We start from the raw sequence: 14,184 nt of genomic DNA, 5'->3' as shown, positions 1-14,184 counted from the left end.
GGCTAATTCACATGCAATGGGATATTCAGCCTTGAGATGGGCACTGCTGCTTACCTGCACAAAAGTGCATTCAGAGCTGTTCTCAAAAGTTAAGAATGATACTGCTCTGAACATTTGTCCAGACATAATATTCTAGAGTATTAAACTCAGACTGAAGATTTAACAAACCACTGTACGGGTGCATATGCATTATATTGCTCAGTGCTGACAAACAGCAGGACAGCCACCAGCATTATCAAAGGCAAATGGCCTGAAGTTGTGCCAAGGGAGGTTGAGGCTGGATATGAAGAAAACTGTCTTCACTGAAAGCATTTTTAAGCATTGGAACAGCCTGCCCAGGGAAGTTGTGGAGTCACACTCCCTGGAAATGTTCAAAAAACAAGCAGACCTAGTGCTTTGTTACATGGTTTAGTGGGCATGGTGGTATTTGGTCAAAGTTTGGGCTTGAAGACCTTGAGGACTTTTCCACCCCTAATTGTTCTATGATTATTTTGTGTTCTTGCAAGGAGATTCCAAATCCAAGGAAGAAATTTCTCATGCTGATCAAGAATTAAATGGAAACAGACTCCAACAGTTTGACACCACCAACAGTAAAAACAATTGCCAGACACTAGAGCTACCATATGTGGTGTTTGTGTTATGTTTGGAGAAACTCTATCAGAGAAGCAGCTACTTCACAGCTTTGTTCTCACGTTCTGTTTGCACCCTGCAGTCTCCTAAAATTCCTGCTAGAGAATAAAAGTATTTTATTCATAGCTACCCAACAAAAAACAGATGAGGTATTCTCTCACTGTTCACAGCATAATGCCACTGTAACATTTTACTGTCAGAATCTAAAACCACCTACTCATTCCCACACAAGAAATCAAAACCAAACCAACTCATCCCACATACTAACAAAGTGTACAGAAGAAAAACTTAACTGCATATTTCCAAAGACACACAGGCATTAACCAGATGTCATGGAGAACTGGCTGACCAAACATCTTTGAGGACTCAGAACACTAAGCCCTGCTCTTGAGGATTCAGCCCCACTCCAAAGGGCTCTATGGGTTGTTTTCTAAAAGATGCCTTGATTAGGAAAGGTGTTTATGCTGTTCCCAGACAGCATTCTGCTTAGGAACAGCCAGAAAATACAGAATTGATGTAATCTGCTTCTCCACTGTCTTCTATCCTATCTGGCTGGCAGAATTAGGGTGCAAGCTAAAATTCCCACCTGACATGGTTAGACAAAAATGCCACAATGCTTCAGAAACAGCTGCCTGTTAAGCTGCCCTTTGGAATTCATGGCCCACCAGAAAAACAGCAAGGCAATCATGTGCCCATATCTAAAAGTCACTAGCTGGAATTTGGTTAAGTGGACTACAATGAAATATAGATATGTGGTTGTGGAGAGCCATTCTCCTCCAGAACTGCCCCTTTCCTCCACAGAAATGTTTCTATATCCTGAAATTAAGACTCTCTTATACATAGAAATGTTATGGGGCCTTCTGCAGAATCCAAAGAAGAAGACAAACCTGTATTTGTTTAGCCCTTGAAAAACACTTTTAATCCTTTTCCTTAACATAAAGCAATTTTCTAGAACAACTTGGAGAAGGGTTGAATGATACACTGTATCATGCAATGAAGTACCATGCAATGTATGCAAGTACTGCAAGTTCAGCCTATTTTGATGTATCAAAAATGTTCAGTCAAGAGTTAACAGGCTGCCTCATTCCTCCAATGAAGGCAATTTATTTACCACTAGCTAGAAATTGCAGCTCAGAAGCAGTTTCCCATTTTTTGAAGGGAATACAGAACCAACAAGGTAAGACAAAAAATCAGCTTCTATTGTACCACTATATACCTACTAATGGCAAACTTAATTTTTATTAAAATTTTTCTGGAAAGAAAGCTGCAGTAACAGCAAATCAGATGGCAATGGTATATAAAAAATACCACTTGTTCTGATATGCCACATTTTGTACCTTACACTGTGTAGTACCTTATTACACAGCTTGATGCGAGCACCCATTGAAATAAAATAAATTTTATTGAGCACCCACTTCAATAAAATAAATTTAATGGGAATTAAGTCCCTAACTACCCTTAGATATTTTCAGCTCTAAACCAAATGAGGAGCAATACCTGGGAGAAAGAGAGACTATAATGCATCAAGAAGTGTGTCAAAATCTGACTGTTAATTTGAATTTAAATAAAAATTTTATCTTCTACAGATTTTGGCGGGTTTTTTTCCTATCAGATTATTGATTTATTCAGTATTCCTAGTTTTACCAGTTTTATAAATACAGCATTTTTCAAATGCAAATGTACTTTCAGATATAGTTGTTCTTCAAAGCACTGTAATCCTATTGACCCATCTTCTTGACAAATGCCCTACAATAAGGTGGATATGCCTTTATCTTTGGCAGAACTGGGATAATATACCATAGCCCATACGTGTTCAAGAAAGAACAATTTGAACAGATAGTTTTATGTTTGAAATGTTCAACAAATGTCAAAATTCCTATCTAAGTTTAATCAATGCTGAAAGCTGACCAATTATACAGAGGAAATGTTTACACAAACAAAACAGCTGCATAGCCCAGAGTATTAAGTACTGGTACGAAACTTACACACACACATAAAATGTTATGGAAAACTGTTTGAATGGACCTTGAGGGGAAAAAAATCCCATATGAAAACTCTGCTGTACTTGTTTCTCAAAGTAATTAATTCCTTCACTAAAACACTTCTTGTGTCAAGCTCCTGTCTTAGTGTGCTCTGGTTGTACAAGTACCAAAAGATTGCACATGGAAAGGGCACAGAGAGACAAGGCACCTCCCAGCAATCTACATATGCCACAGCTCTTTTCAGTGATTTCCAACCCCAGCCTGACATCAAATTCCTCATCAGCCTTGGACAAATCAGCTGAGTGGTTCTTATTTATCCGCCTGGTGTGGGATTGTAAGGGAAAATGAATGCTTACTGAGTGCTCAGTGACAGACATGTGCACTTGTGTTCCACACACTTTTACTGGTCCTACTCCTACCATTCTGTCCCTCAGTCCAAATGGTGACATTTTCATTATGAATATAAAGGTAGGAATAAAGCCAGAGCATATGGCACTTCATGGTTGAACAGTGTTGATAGAATTGCATTTCACAGCTGGCATGTGACAAGCACACTTGTCAAAACCTGGCTAATCTATATATTCACCTCTAATGAATCTTCATGACCTTGCCATATACAGTTTTATACTGGAAAGGATTTGAAACTTTAAATTATTTGCTTAAGTAAGCTTGAATTTTAAAAATAATGCCCTGGCCCCCAGCTGTTTCTGAAAAAAAACAAAACAAACACAACACAATCTTCAGAAATATTTCATAGAATAAAAAAGCATGGAGATTGCAAGATGGTTTATAACCTTAATATTTGCATGACCATTTGTTTTTAATTCAGCTAAGATAAATAATGTCAAAAGTTTTCACTTTTATAATGAATGTGACAGTCTTTAAAAATTTTTTTTTTTTCAATTCATTCGTCATAATACCTGGTCATCTATATTTTCCTCAGTGCAACTATCAGTACTGTACTTACTCAAAATTCACCAGTAACAAATGCTTGTGTGTTACCCTGGAAATCTGGATCAAAAAAAAAAAAAAAAAAGAAGAGGGGGAGAGGATTGTGAATATTAGCAGCAACTTGAAGAATAAATTGCATTTGCTGCTCTCTATGAAGTTTTCCTAGAAGCTTCAAAGATTCAGTCACACAGTTCACTGTTTGTAATGTTTTAGAATTTGCCACAGAAATTAAATTTGAGTACTTTGACTTCTAGAACCTGTGTTCTGCTGCCCTCACTAGCAGACACATTTTTCTTTAGCTACTGCCAGGAGTTTCTCTGCCCAGTGCCTCCACAACAGCACTGCAGGATGACACATAACTGTGTACATGGTGCCCCCTTCTTCATCTCCAGGGCAGCCCTACCAAATTTATGTAAATCCATACTGATCTATTTACCTGGCCACTATTTCTAAGCTAGGCTGGGAAATGTGCCAGTTTGGTAAGTGTCTGAATTTATATTTCACAAATTCTGATGATAAGGCAGCAATTACTGTTGCTAATACCTCACCATTCAAACAAGGATCTATTTCAAAGCAGAGCAACTCAGTCACAGCATCAGGCTCAGGCTGACACCACTGCATAAACAAAATACGCCTGATCTTTCAAAGATTTCTTTGCAATTCTAATAACAAACAAACCAAACTAAACCAATCTAAAAATCAGAATAACTGTTCCCTTATATCAGTTTCTTTTTTACTTCCCATCCTTTAGGAAACAATGCTTTTGAAAGCCATAAAATGAAGGCTATTCAACACTGAAATGTCATGTCATCACTTTTTCAAAAGCCTCCCACAGAAAGACAGACAATGTAAGATGTCAGAGTAAAGTCTTTGCTTAATCCAATTAGCATTTAAATATTTTAATCAATAAAATATGACAATTAGACTGGGCTAGAAGCCAACTCCCTGAGAGCCACACCTTTCATCACACATAGTCTTATTTGCATCGCTCTGTTACTGAACAGTAGTAAACATACTAGAACAGTAAACATCCATGACATAATTTGGGAGCTTTATCATCTTAAAATCTTTACCTTCTATGGCAGTAAAAGGAGCAACCAAAAATCAACAGCAAGTAATGATTTCCTGAAGACTGGGCTGGTTATGATATATTTAAGACGCATGTGACCCATTAGCCAGTAGAAAATGGCAAATGGGAGTTCTATGTGTTTGCATGTGACCTGAAACAGTTAAAAATACTGATATTGAATCATCAGCACCGTGATGACACAGAAAACAAATCCTCCTCTCCTCCTCAGCATTTGTTTTCCCAATGGCACTTGGCAGATGAGCACACAGCAAGTGCATTTGCTGGAAGTGCTGATGCCTAATGAGTCACTCTTAGTGCAAAGAGAGAGACAGAAAGGAAGGAGTAGTTTTGAGAAGTTTTCTACTAAAAAGCCAGTCTGAAAATGGCTGCCTAATTAGATAGCTATTTGGTCATTGAGTCACCACTGCCTGAAAAATCTACTTACTGTTTATCACAAATGGCATCAAGGCAAAAAATCAAATGTCAGTAGTGCCTTCCTGAACCACATAATAAAGTAACCTTTTACTAGCAATACCCATGCATGAAGATGGGTATTGCTAGTATTTCATGCATCTTTCTTCACTTACTTGGCAAGACATCAGATTCTTCCAGGTTCCTCGAACACAGCTTTTTCTGTTGCCCTTAAGTGCAACAGAGCCAACAGAGCACTTGCATTTTCTGCATTAGCCAGACACGATGAACACATGTTCTGCAAAGTCAACTATGGCCCCTCCCATAAAAGCTGACAAAAAAACAGTTCCTGATGAATTTCAGATAACAACTTCGTCCATTAAAGCACACATCTGGGAGGAAGACAAGCAGTACAAAACCAACTGGTCTTCATATGAGGCACAGCTATAAACCCCACAAGAAGAAACACTTGGGTCCGTTACTTGTAAGGGCTGCCATCAGGCTTTCTCATACTGTCCAACCAGTTCTGATGACTGGGAGAGCAAAAATACTTTAGCTCAATAGCAAACCTCAGCTGTGATGTAGCAAGGTTTTCATTCTCTCATGATATTCAGGGAGAGTTTTCCTGTCACCATTATTCCCTTTTGCACCTGGCCACATTTATTTTCTAAACCAGTGATCTAGTGAGAAACTCACAAGCCAAGGAGGTATGTTCATGCTCCCTTGCTGAACCACAGCTCATTGAATAGACAGTTCTATTAAGCAACTGGTAGGTCAGTGCCAAAAACCACTCTTGGATTCTTCAACAGCCAAAGCAAATGACAGAAAAAGGCACATCTTTAGGCCATATATACTTACACAAAATCAGGAAGCCCAGTTCCAATCCAAGAAAAGCAATGATTTGTCAAGGAGAATTCTGAAGACTTTGGTAGCTCCAGAATTTTATTCACAGCACAGAGGCCCTCATAAACTTGATTTTGTCATTATAGATGTAAAGAGCTTGTCTCTTGGCCATCATCTTCTAATGAATAATGAATCTCTCATGCTGGGGAACCTTATGTATCTAGGAAACTTACAGCTTTGTATTAGGAAAATAAAGCAACATAGTTCACTGCACCACTTTGAACAGCTGTGCTTCAACTTTTGCACATAGCTTTAATGACCCCTGATAATACAAAGGCACCAGCCATTCTTGCCCAGGACTGTGGGGAGACTGGCAGAGGGTCACGGTCAAAGTATCTTTGGGTGGAGCAGAACTGGAAGATTTGTGCAATCTGAGGCACTGCAGAGAGATGGGCTGATGATAGGAGTGATGCCAGAACAAGCAAGTGCAACAGACTTAATAACTTAATATTTGAAACCTACACATCTCTTATTTTACCAAAAAAAAAAAAAGGAAGATTTTGGTGCAAATCTGGGCCATTTTCAAGAAAAGCTGAATGCAACGTGGACAGTGACGTCCTTGTACAGAAGACAAAGTCTTTCTGGTTATTATTCTGCTGATGAAGGAACAGAATGAATCAAAGAGGGAAAAAACCACCACCATATTTCTATAAGAAAACAATTAAAACAGTCTTAATGCTTTGGAACAGTATTGCCAAATGGTAATTCTTGGATGGTCCTTTCTCCAGCTTCTGCAGCAGGAAGAGCAGGGTTAAAAAAATAAAACAACAGGGGAATGAATGGGAGAATACCCTGACACAACACGGACCCTTCAACAGCTCCTGTTTAATTTTCAGCTGATTGGCTTCTCCAGGCACAGTGACATTATGCAGCTAATCTGTTCTCTTCATACTCTGCACCAAAATGTTGCTTACACTTAGCTCAGTAATAGCTCTGGCCAATGAACACACAAAGGAAGAGCAAGGACAGTATATACTAAGAATTCAGCAGTACTGAGGAAAATTCTAATCCTACTAAATTTGGCAGCACAAATCTCTTATGTAACCTGTGATTTAGAGGACAGGCTGATCATCTGGGAATATTACCATGTTCTTCTCAGTACATTAAACAAAATTGGCAATTTTTCATTACAAATTTTTTTTCACTGCATAATGTCTCAGGAAAGACATCCCATGCTTACAAAACATTTTTAGCATCAATAATATGCTTTTATATATGACAATTCAATTATACAGAGGGTGTATATAAGTTTAATAGCTACCCTTAAGTGCTTCTCTGCCAAGGCTGCCTTGAACTGCGGTACATCTCTGAGGTTCAGGAGATAGATGGCTTGTGATCTACATTTAAAGCAGTGAGACTTCAAAATAATGCTTGGAAAATGAGCTTTTCTGAAAGTTGCGTGTTATATCCGCAAAATTTACAGATCTCTGGAACCGATACTCTCATGAAGCTGAGGAGCTTTGAGAGCAACAGATGAAAGATCCTGAGTGTGTAAAAACCACCATAAAAACAGAAGAGTTTGTATCCACCATTAAAAAAACCCCACCAAATCAAAACCCATCCTTTTACAACAAAAACAGATTCTAACATGCAAAAGCAGCTGTCCAGTAATAAGACAAATGTAAAAAATAGGACAAATGTAAAAAAGCTCAATTCACAAAAAAAATATGAACCAAGCATCACATTATTTAAATTCCTGTTGTTCTTCATTTCTTCAATACATTCTTCAAAAGGAGGAATTAATTCAATGCCAGTATTTATAGAGTGCAATAAACATTCAATTCATGCCAATTTATTCATGAATTATGATGTCATGTTTTTGAAATAGAGATAATGGCCAGTTTTAGGAAGAGAAGCTTTATTCACAGAATAACAAAAATCAATCAATCCTTTAGCACATATCCATAAAGGGTGAAGAGTTCAGGGATTATCGGAGAACCTGCCACCTGAAATTGTCACACACACTGCTGACAAGATTTGCTGCGAAACCTGAAGCCAATTACAGACATTTTCTTCTCACCCATATAAAGAATGTGTCATAGAGATATACACTAATATGGGAATTCCTTGATGTGTTTGGAAACAAGTGGCCAACACCAAGCTATCACCAGCTAATCCATGGTCCTCCATGCAGTTGTAGGAGAAGCTTTTGCAATAAAAAGCAGCAGCATTCCTCTCTTTGGGGAGGCTCAGCTCATTCCACTATCCTAACAAAGCTTCTCAGCAAACATAAAATACCAAAAATAATTACCTCTTCAGCAACTGCATGGCAGGAAGGCAACAACAAAGAGGATAACTGTAAGCCCAGTGTTCTTCATTTTGCCCTACAGAAGGAACAGCAATTTTTTCAGTTTCCATTAGTCATGTAGTTTCCTCTGTCATAATATGAGAACAAAAAGGAACCCAAAACAGAATCTGTTCATAGGGAAATTCCCATTGATAGTTTTTCTGTTACAGTTGAAAGACAGTTGCAGAAGCATGAAATTGCCAAGAGGAGGATGCAGGGGAGTAAACACTTAAATAGGTCTAGTAAAAACTTCACCATGCATTAAGAATTAATAATTCTTTGCCCTAAATGAACTAAATGAAGAATGAACTAAAAATTAACCATGAATTGAGAATTAATAATTATTTTTCTTAAAATACATGCAAAGGAGTAATTATTATGCTCCATAACAGGAATTGCTTCAATATGTAGAAACTAAGCAAAAGACAAAAGATTTGCAGAGCCACAGTCAGCCTCTTATGTTCAGAGACTGACTCCTTGTATCAAACCAGAGCTGGAAAGCAGGCAGCCTGCTTTGATCTTTTAAATTTGGCAAGTATATAAGCAATTACATCACAGAACTCAAACCCAGTATTTAAAAGACAGACTACTTTAGAATATTATGAGACTGAGATATTTAAAATTTGATGCTCATTATTTTCTTGCCTTGGGCCACCTGATACCATATGTAAAGTCTCCTTGGAGACTAACAAGGGAATAGCTGATCAGTCTTAAAGCCTGTGCTGGTTTTGGATGGGGTGGAGTTCGTTTTCTTCACTGTTAGTGGGTTACTGGGGCTGTGTTCTGGATTTGTGCTGAACACAGAGATGACACTACAGAGATGTTTTTGTTATTGCTGAGCAGGCTTACACAGAGCCAAGGCCTTTCTGCCTTTTGTACTGCCACAATGGGAAGGAAGCTGGGGCTGTCTGGGAGGCTGGGAAGAGACACAGCCAGGACAGGTGACCACAACTGACCAAAGGGACATTCCAGACCATATGACATCATGCTCAGTGGATAAAGTGGGAGGAACAGGAGAAAGGGGGAACATTCTAAGTGATCAGTTTGTCTTCCCAAGAAACCATAACGGGTGATGGGGCCCTGCTCTCCTGAAGATGGCTGAACACCTGCCTGCCCACGGGAAGTAGTGAACTAATTCTGTTTTGTTTTCCCTATTCAACTGTCTTTATCCGATCTTTTCAGGCTTTTATCCTTCTAATTCTCTCCCCAGTCCTGATGGTGGGGGAGTGAGGGAGCAGCAGTGGGGCTTGGTTGCTGGCTGGGGCTAAACCACAACAATGCCAAGAAAGAACTGGGAGGGCAACACACCAGATTTCACTAGCTTAACAATTTGTGATTTAACCAACCATACTGTAGGCAGAAACAAAATACAACAGGACAATTGCATTAAAATCTGAAGAAGAAGGTGATAATAGTTTGGGATGAGAATACTTATAAATACTTATAGGCACACAACTAAATGAAGATACTTTAATAATGAGTTGATGGAAGTTCGTATTTTATACATCTACAAAACATTACCATGAGACAAGCAGAAGACTTGTGATAGGGAAAAAAAAAAGTATTCATCTCAAAGATCTCTGTTCTGATGGTAATCTAGTTTCAACCCATCCACTTGGATCTTCTCCTTCCCTTTGAACTCTAACAGTTGCTGAAAGCCATTACCTTTAAATACCAGTTAATATTAGTGCTAAAACAACAATAATTAAATATTATGTACATTTTAGGCAAGCAGGCTGTCTTTACTCTCATTCAAAGTACTATCTTCCAGAACGTAATATTCACAAATCATTTTAGAGAAAAGTTACTGTACAAAGACACAGAAGGTAAAGTTCATAAAAAGACTACTCAGTACAATTAGACAGAGGTTTGCTTGTAGTTCTTCGTATCCAAGACCTTCTTGCCACACATTGAGCAGATGCCTATAAGCACACAAAAAGTGTGTAAATTATTTTAAAATTATTAAAATATTTTCTCAAAAACACAGTTACTATGCTTTTGTAAGCATCTTTCTCAAGAAATTGTTCAAATGAGCTCTTATTAGCAATCTATCTGTTCTCAATAGATACTACAAACTTAGAAGTAACATTGTAACTTCTAGTACAAATTAATATGCACAGTGTGTGTGTAATCCTTTCACTGAAGAAAATAAACTCTATTTTGAGAGCATTATCATTCACAATACTACTGGAAGCCTCTGTAATTTGCTGGAATGCCTGAAGAGAGCCAGGAAAGGCTCACATCTGACAAAAAGGTAAAAATGGTGTACTGTTAATCATTTTAAGTTCTGTACACAAACGAGGCCTGAGATGGGCAGACAGTAGCAGGACTAAGAAAATACAGCCACCAACAAACTGACTGCTAAATGGGGCACTCACATGTGGGGTGCTTCAGAGAACTGAGAAAGTTTAGAACATGTTTTCATATAATTAAAGTATTTATAGAGCAGGAGTGAAAAACAATGAACACCAAGAATACTTGAGAGTTGAAGTGATGAACACTGATGTCCCAAAAGACTTTGTCCTAAACTGTAAGAATGTCAAGTCAAAAGACCAGAGTACCAAAACGTACACAAGTTTGGCAGAGGGGTGGGTTGTCTCAATCTTTCCCTCTCCTTTCAAAGCAGAAAGGTGCTAAGTCTTTTATCTGGTAGACCACACCTCAATTTACACAAACATTTACCTGCAGACAAAATATGGCATCTACTGCTGCTTTCTCCAAATTGTGTGCTTTCATATACTGATATCATAACTGGACACGTGTCCAGCAGTCCATTAGGGAAGTGAACAGCAGGGAACATGGCACATGATTTACTCTGGAGACCAAAATTCAGCCCACTAAATACTGACTTCAGGTCTAAATTGAGGATTAATTAACTTGAGAGTGCCTCTCAATTTCAGAGATAAGCAAAAGCTGAAGCACTGAGCTGTATGACTGCGTTTGTTTCGAGAAGTATGCCCTAATGACATCTTAGATGGTCAGAGCTAGAACCTTAGAAAGTTCTTAATTTTATGAAGATAACAGGTTCAGCCTGGAAAGATACACAAATAGACAAAGATCAAATCCTGAAGCCCACCCAAGCCAGATATAAATTTAAGAAAGAGTACAAGACTCTACTGAATGGGGTTCAGGCAGCTGTGTGGGGAGGACCTAGCAGGCAACATTCTTACAGCAGGCTGCTAAACCACTGACTCAGTGACACAGCACATATGTAGTGAACAATTCATTTCATAAACAAAGCTTACTACTGGTGAGCTGTAGCTCTACACCCAAAATTCAGTTCGCCTCATGAGCTACAAGAACTCTTTGGCATTAAATCATGTAACTGACTTCATGATGCTTTTTTCCATCCAGGAAGTTTAGATTTAGCCATTACAAAAAGGGAAGAGGAGAGAAGGGACCAGAAAAGGGACTGCAACAAGCAAGTGTGTTTTAGAAGACCTGGGTTTTTTGGGAATTTTGAGGAAAATCAAACTTGTTAGATGACAGTTCTCTATGCAATTGCCAATATTAAGTTTCCAAATATACTGCTTCAGACACCAGAAACATTCTAAAAGAAGCAGAATTACAGAATGACAGTGGTTTAAAAGAATCTCCTTCGGTCACTAGTCCTGCCCCACTCAAAACAGCCAACTTGGATAAGGCTGGCTCAGGACTGTTCAAGCCATTCTCTGAATACCTGCTGTAAAAATTCCACAACCTCTGATGGTACCTGCTACCAGAGTATTTGATCAATCCCAGACTGAAAAATTGCTTTCTTTGTATGTAATTAGAACTTTCCAGAATCTAACCTGTGTACTTTATTTCTTTTACTGTGTACCTAAAAGTCTGACTCCATGTTCCCTGTGCCTGCCTATCAGTAGCTGAAGATAGCAATTAAATCCCATCTTAACCTTCTCTTCATAAATACAAATTTAAGTGTTGTACCTCCTCTCTTGTCCCAAGCCAAACTGTGCTATTTTGGCACTCAGTGAAACTCACCTTTTTTATAGGCACATCCTTGACAATAGTGGGACCCTGGCTGGTGGACAGAACTCTTACAAATCCGACATATTGCAAATTTGTTCTTTCCATATGGATCAAACCTGGGAAAAAGGAAAAATATTTTATTTATACTCTTTGAAATGAAGTCTTTTTTCTGCCTCATCCTAAACAGTCTAAGCCAGAGGGTGCAGTCAGAAACTCCAGCAGAAACTGTAATTTAGAAAAGGGACATACAGTAATTATTTCTAATAGGCTACAAAAAGTATGCAGAAAAGCTGCCACTTTCCCCATTAAGAGACATTTCTTCCAACAACTTCATGAAAGCAGAACTAAAAATGTTTATTTTTATTAAGACACTACATGACTTTGAACTTAAATACCTTCCTTGGTCCCTTGCAAACAGAAAGTCCTGCAGACATACTCAAGAGATTATCCTGGCAATCTTAGCACAGAAAATAAGTATTCTTAGCTTCCCTCCTACAAAATCATCAAATCCTAGCAATTCCAGTGAGAACTGCAGCAAAATATTCTATGATTGAGCAGAAAGCACCCATGAAATATGTATGGCCATATTTTCACCCACAAATCAAATACCATAATCCCCACAATTTTAACTTATGAAATGTATTTTGGACAAGTTTGATTGGTTGCCCAGCTATGCAGGAAACAGGCCTCAGTTAGTTTGCTAACTGATGTTCTTAGCCAAAATCAGTGTTAAGTACTAACCTACCTTGCCTTCTTTGAGGTCAATGCCTTGTTTTCATTTAATTTACGACCACCGCTTTCTACAAAAAAAACCCAACAAAATCAATTATCCCCTTCCAAGAACACTTTAAAAATCTTCATTTACAACTTTTACACATATGCAAATAAAGTCACAAAGAGAGATAAAATATTCAGCACAGCATTAGGGAACAGGGTAACAGAACACTTTATGCTCCATTTAAATACTCTATGTAATGTCCACCCGTGCAAGAAGGGAAAAAACCCAGAAAACAAAACCAGATAAATTCAATACCGAAGAGTTCTGGACAAATAAATTCCCAGTGCATTAAATCAGCGTGGGAGGGAAAGTACATGACTTAATATTTAACCTGATTAGTAATATAAAGTTTTGGACTTAAGATGGTAACATAGCTCGGGTGCCCAGGTGGCTTTCTAAAACCTCAAAAGCAAGCTGCTAAACCTTGCTGAGGTTACCTGTAGTGTTTCTTGCACCATCTTTCCATGTATCAGGAGTGATCACTGTTCCAAGCTTCTTCTCACCTACATAAGGAAACATTACAAAGGAGCAAAACTCAGAAGCACAGAGTCAATTAGGTGGGAAAAGCCCTCTGAATTCATCGAGTCCAACCTGTGACCAATCATCACCATATAATTGGACCTTGGCACTGAGTGCCATGTCCAGTCTTTCCTGAAGAACCTTCAGGAATGGTGACACCACCACCTTCCTGGGCAGGCCATTCCCATGTCTCATCTCCGTGACTAGGAAGAAATTCTTCTGAATGTCCAATCTAAACATCCCCTGGCCCAGTTTAAGACAATGTCCTCTTGTGCTGTGGCTTGCTGCCCGGCAGAAGAGGCCAATTCCCACCTGGCTACGACCTCCTTTCAGGGAGTTGAAGAGGGCAATGAGGCCATCCCTGCCAGACTAAACAACTCCAACACCCTCAGCCTCTCCTCATCAAACTTTGTGCTCCAGACCCTTCACCAGCACTGCTGCCCTTCTATGGGCCCGCTCCACCACCTCACTGTCCTTTTTATAGTGAGGGACCCAGAACTGCACACAGCACTTGAGATGCGGCCTCACCAGGGCCGAGTACAGCGGGGCAATCCCTTCCCCGGTCCTGCCGCTCACGCTATCGCTGATACAGGACAGAATCGTTTAAACTATGCACATTAATACGCTCCACAGGCGGAGAATGACAGCTCGCACAGCGGGGAACGACACCTCACACAGGGCCCTA

The 14,184-nt window shown here is 39.0% G+C and overlaps 1 protein-coding gene across 1 annotated transcript; it reads right to left on the bottom strand.

The window, feature by feature from the left end:
- Window positions 1–7,787: 7,787 nt before the first annotated feature.
- Window positions 7,788–14,159, bottom strand: CRIPT (CXXC repeat containing interactor of PDZ3 domain). The gene is made up of 4 exons (XM_005416309.2): window positions 13,418–14,159; window positions 12,948–13,002; window positions 12,215–12,318; window positions 7,788–10,155 (listed from the first exon to the last, which is right to left on the bottom strand). Exons 1-4 carry the CDS (start codon window positions 13,497–13,499, stop codon window positions 10,091–10,093), a joined length of 306 nt encoding a protein of 101 aa, XP_005416366.1. The 5' UTR covers window positions 13,500–14,159; the 3' UTR covers window positions 7,788–10,090.
- Between the last annotated feature and the right edge of the window lie 25 nt (window positions 14,160–14,184).

The sequence above is a fragment of the Geospiza fortis genome, unplaced genomic scaffold (genome assembly GCF_000277835.1).
Source record: "Geospiza fortis unplaced genomic scaffold, GeoFor_1.0 scaffold41, whole genome shotgun sequence".
In the NCBI taxonomy this organism is placed as follows: Eukaryota; Metazoa; Chordata; class Aves; order Passeriformes; family Thraupidae; genus Geospiza; species Geospiza fortis.
Note: the sequence above shows the minus strand (reverse complement) of the source record. Positions and strands in the feature narration are given on the sequence as shown.

Coding starts and splice junctions, on each gene's coding strand:
- CRIPT (XM_005416309.2), bottom strand. CDS start 13,499: ATGTTTCCTTATGTAGGTGAGAAGAAGCTTGGAACAGTGATCACTCCT. Junction 12,319..12,947: donor TTGACCTCAAAGAAGGCAAG/GTAGGTTAGTAC, acceptor CCTTTTTCCCAG/GTTTGATCCATATGGAAAGA. Junction 10,156..12,214: donor AGGATGTGCCTATAAAAAAG/GTGAGTTTCACT, acceptor GTGTGCTTATAG/GCATCTGCTCAATGTGTGGC.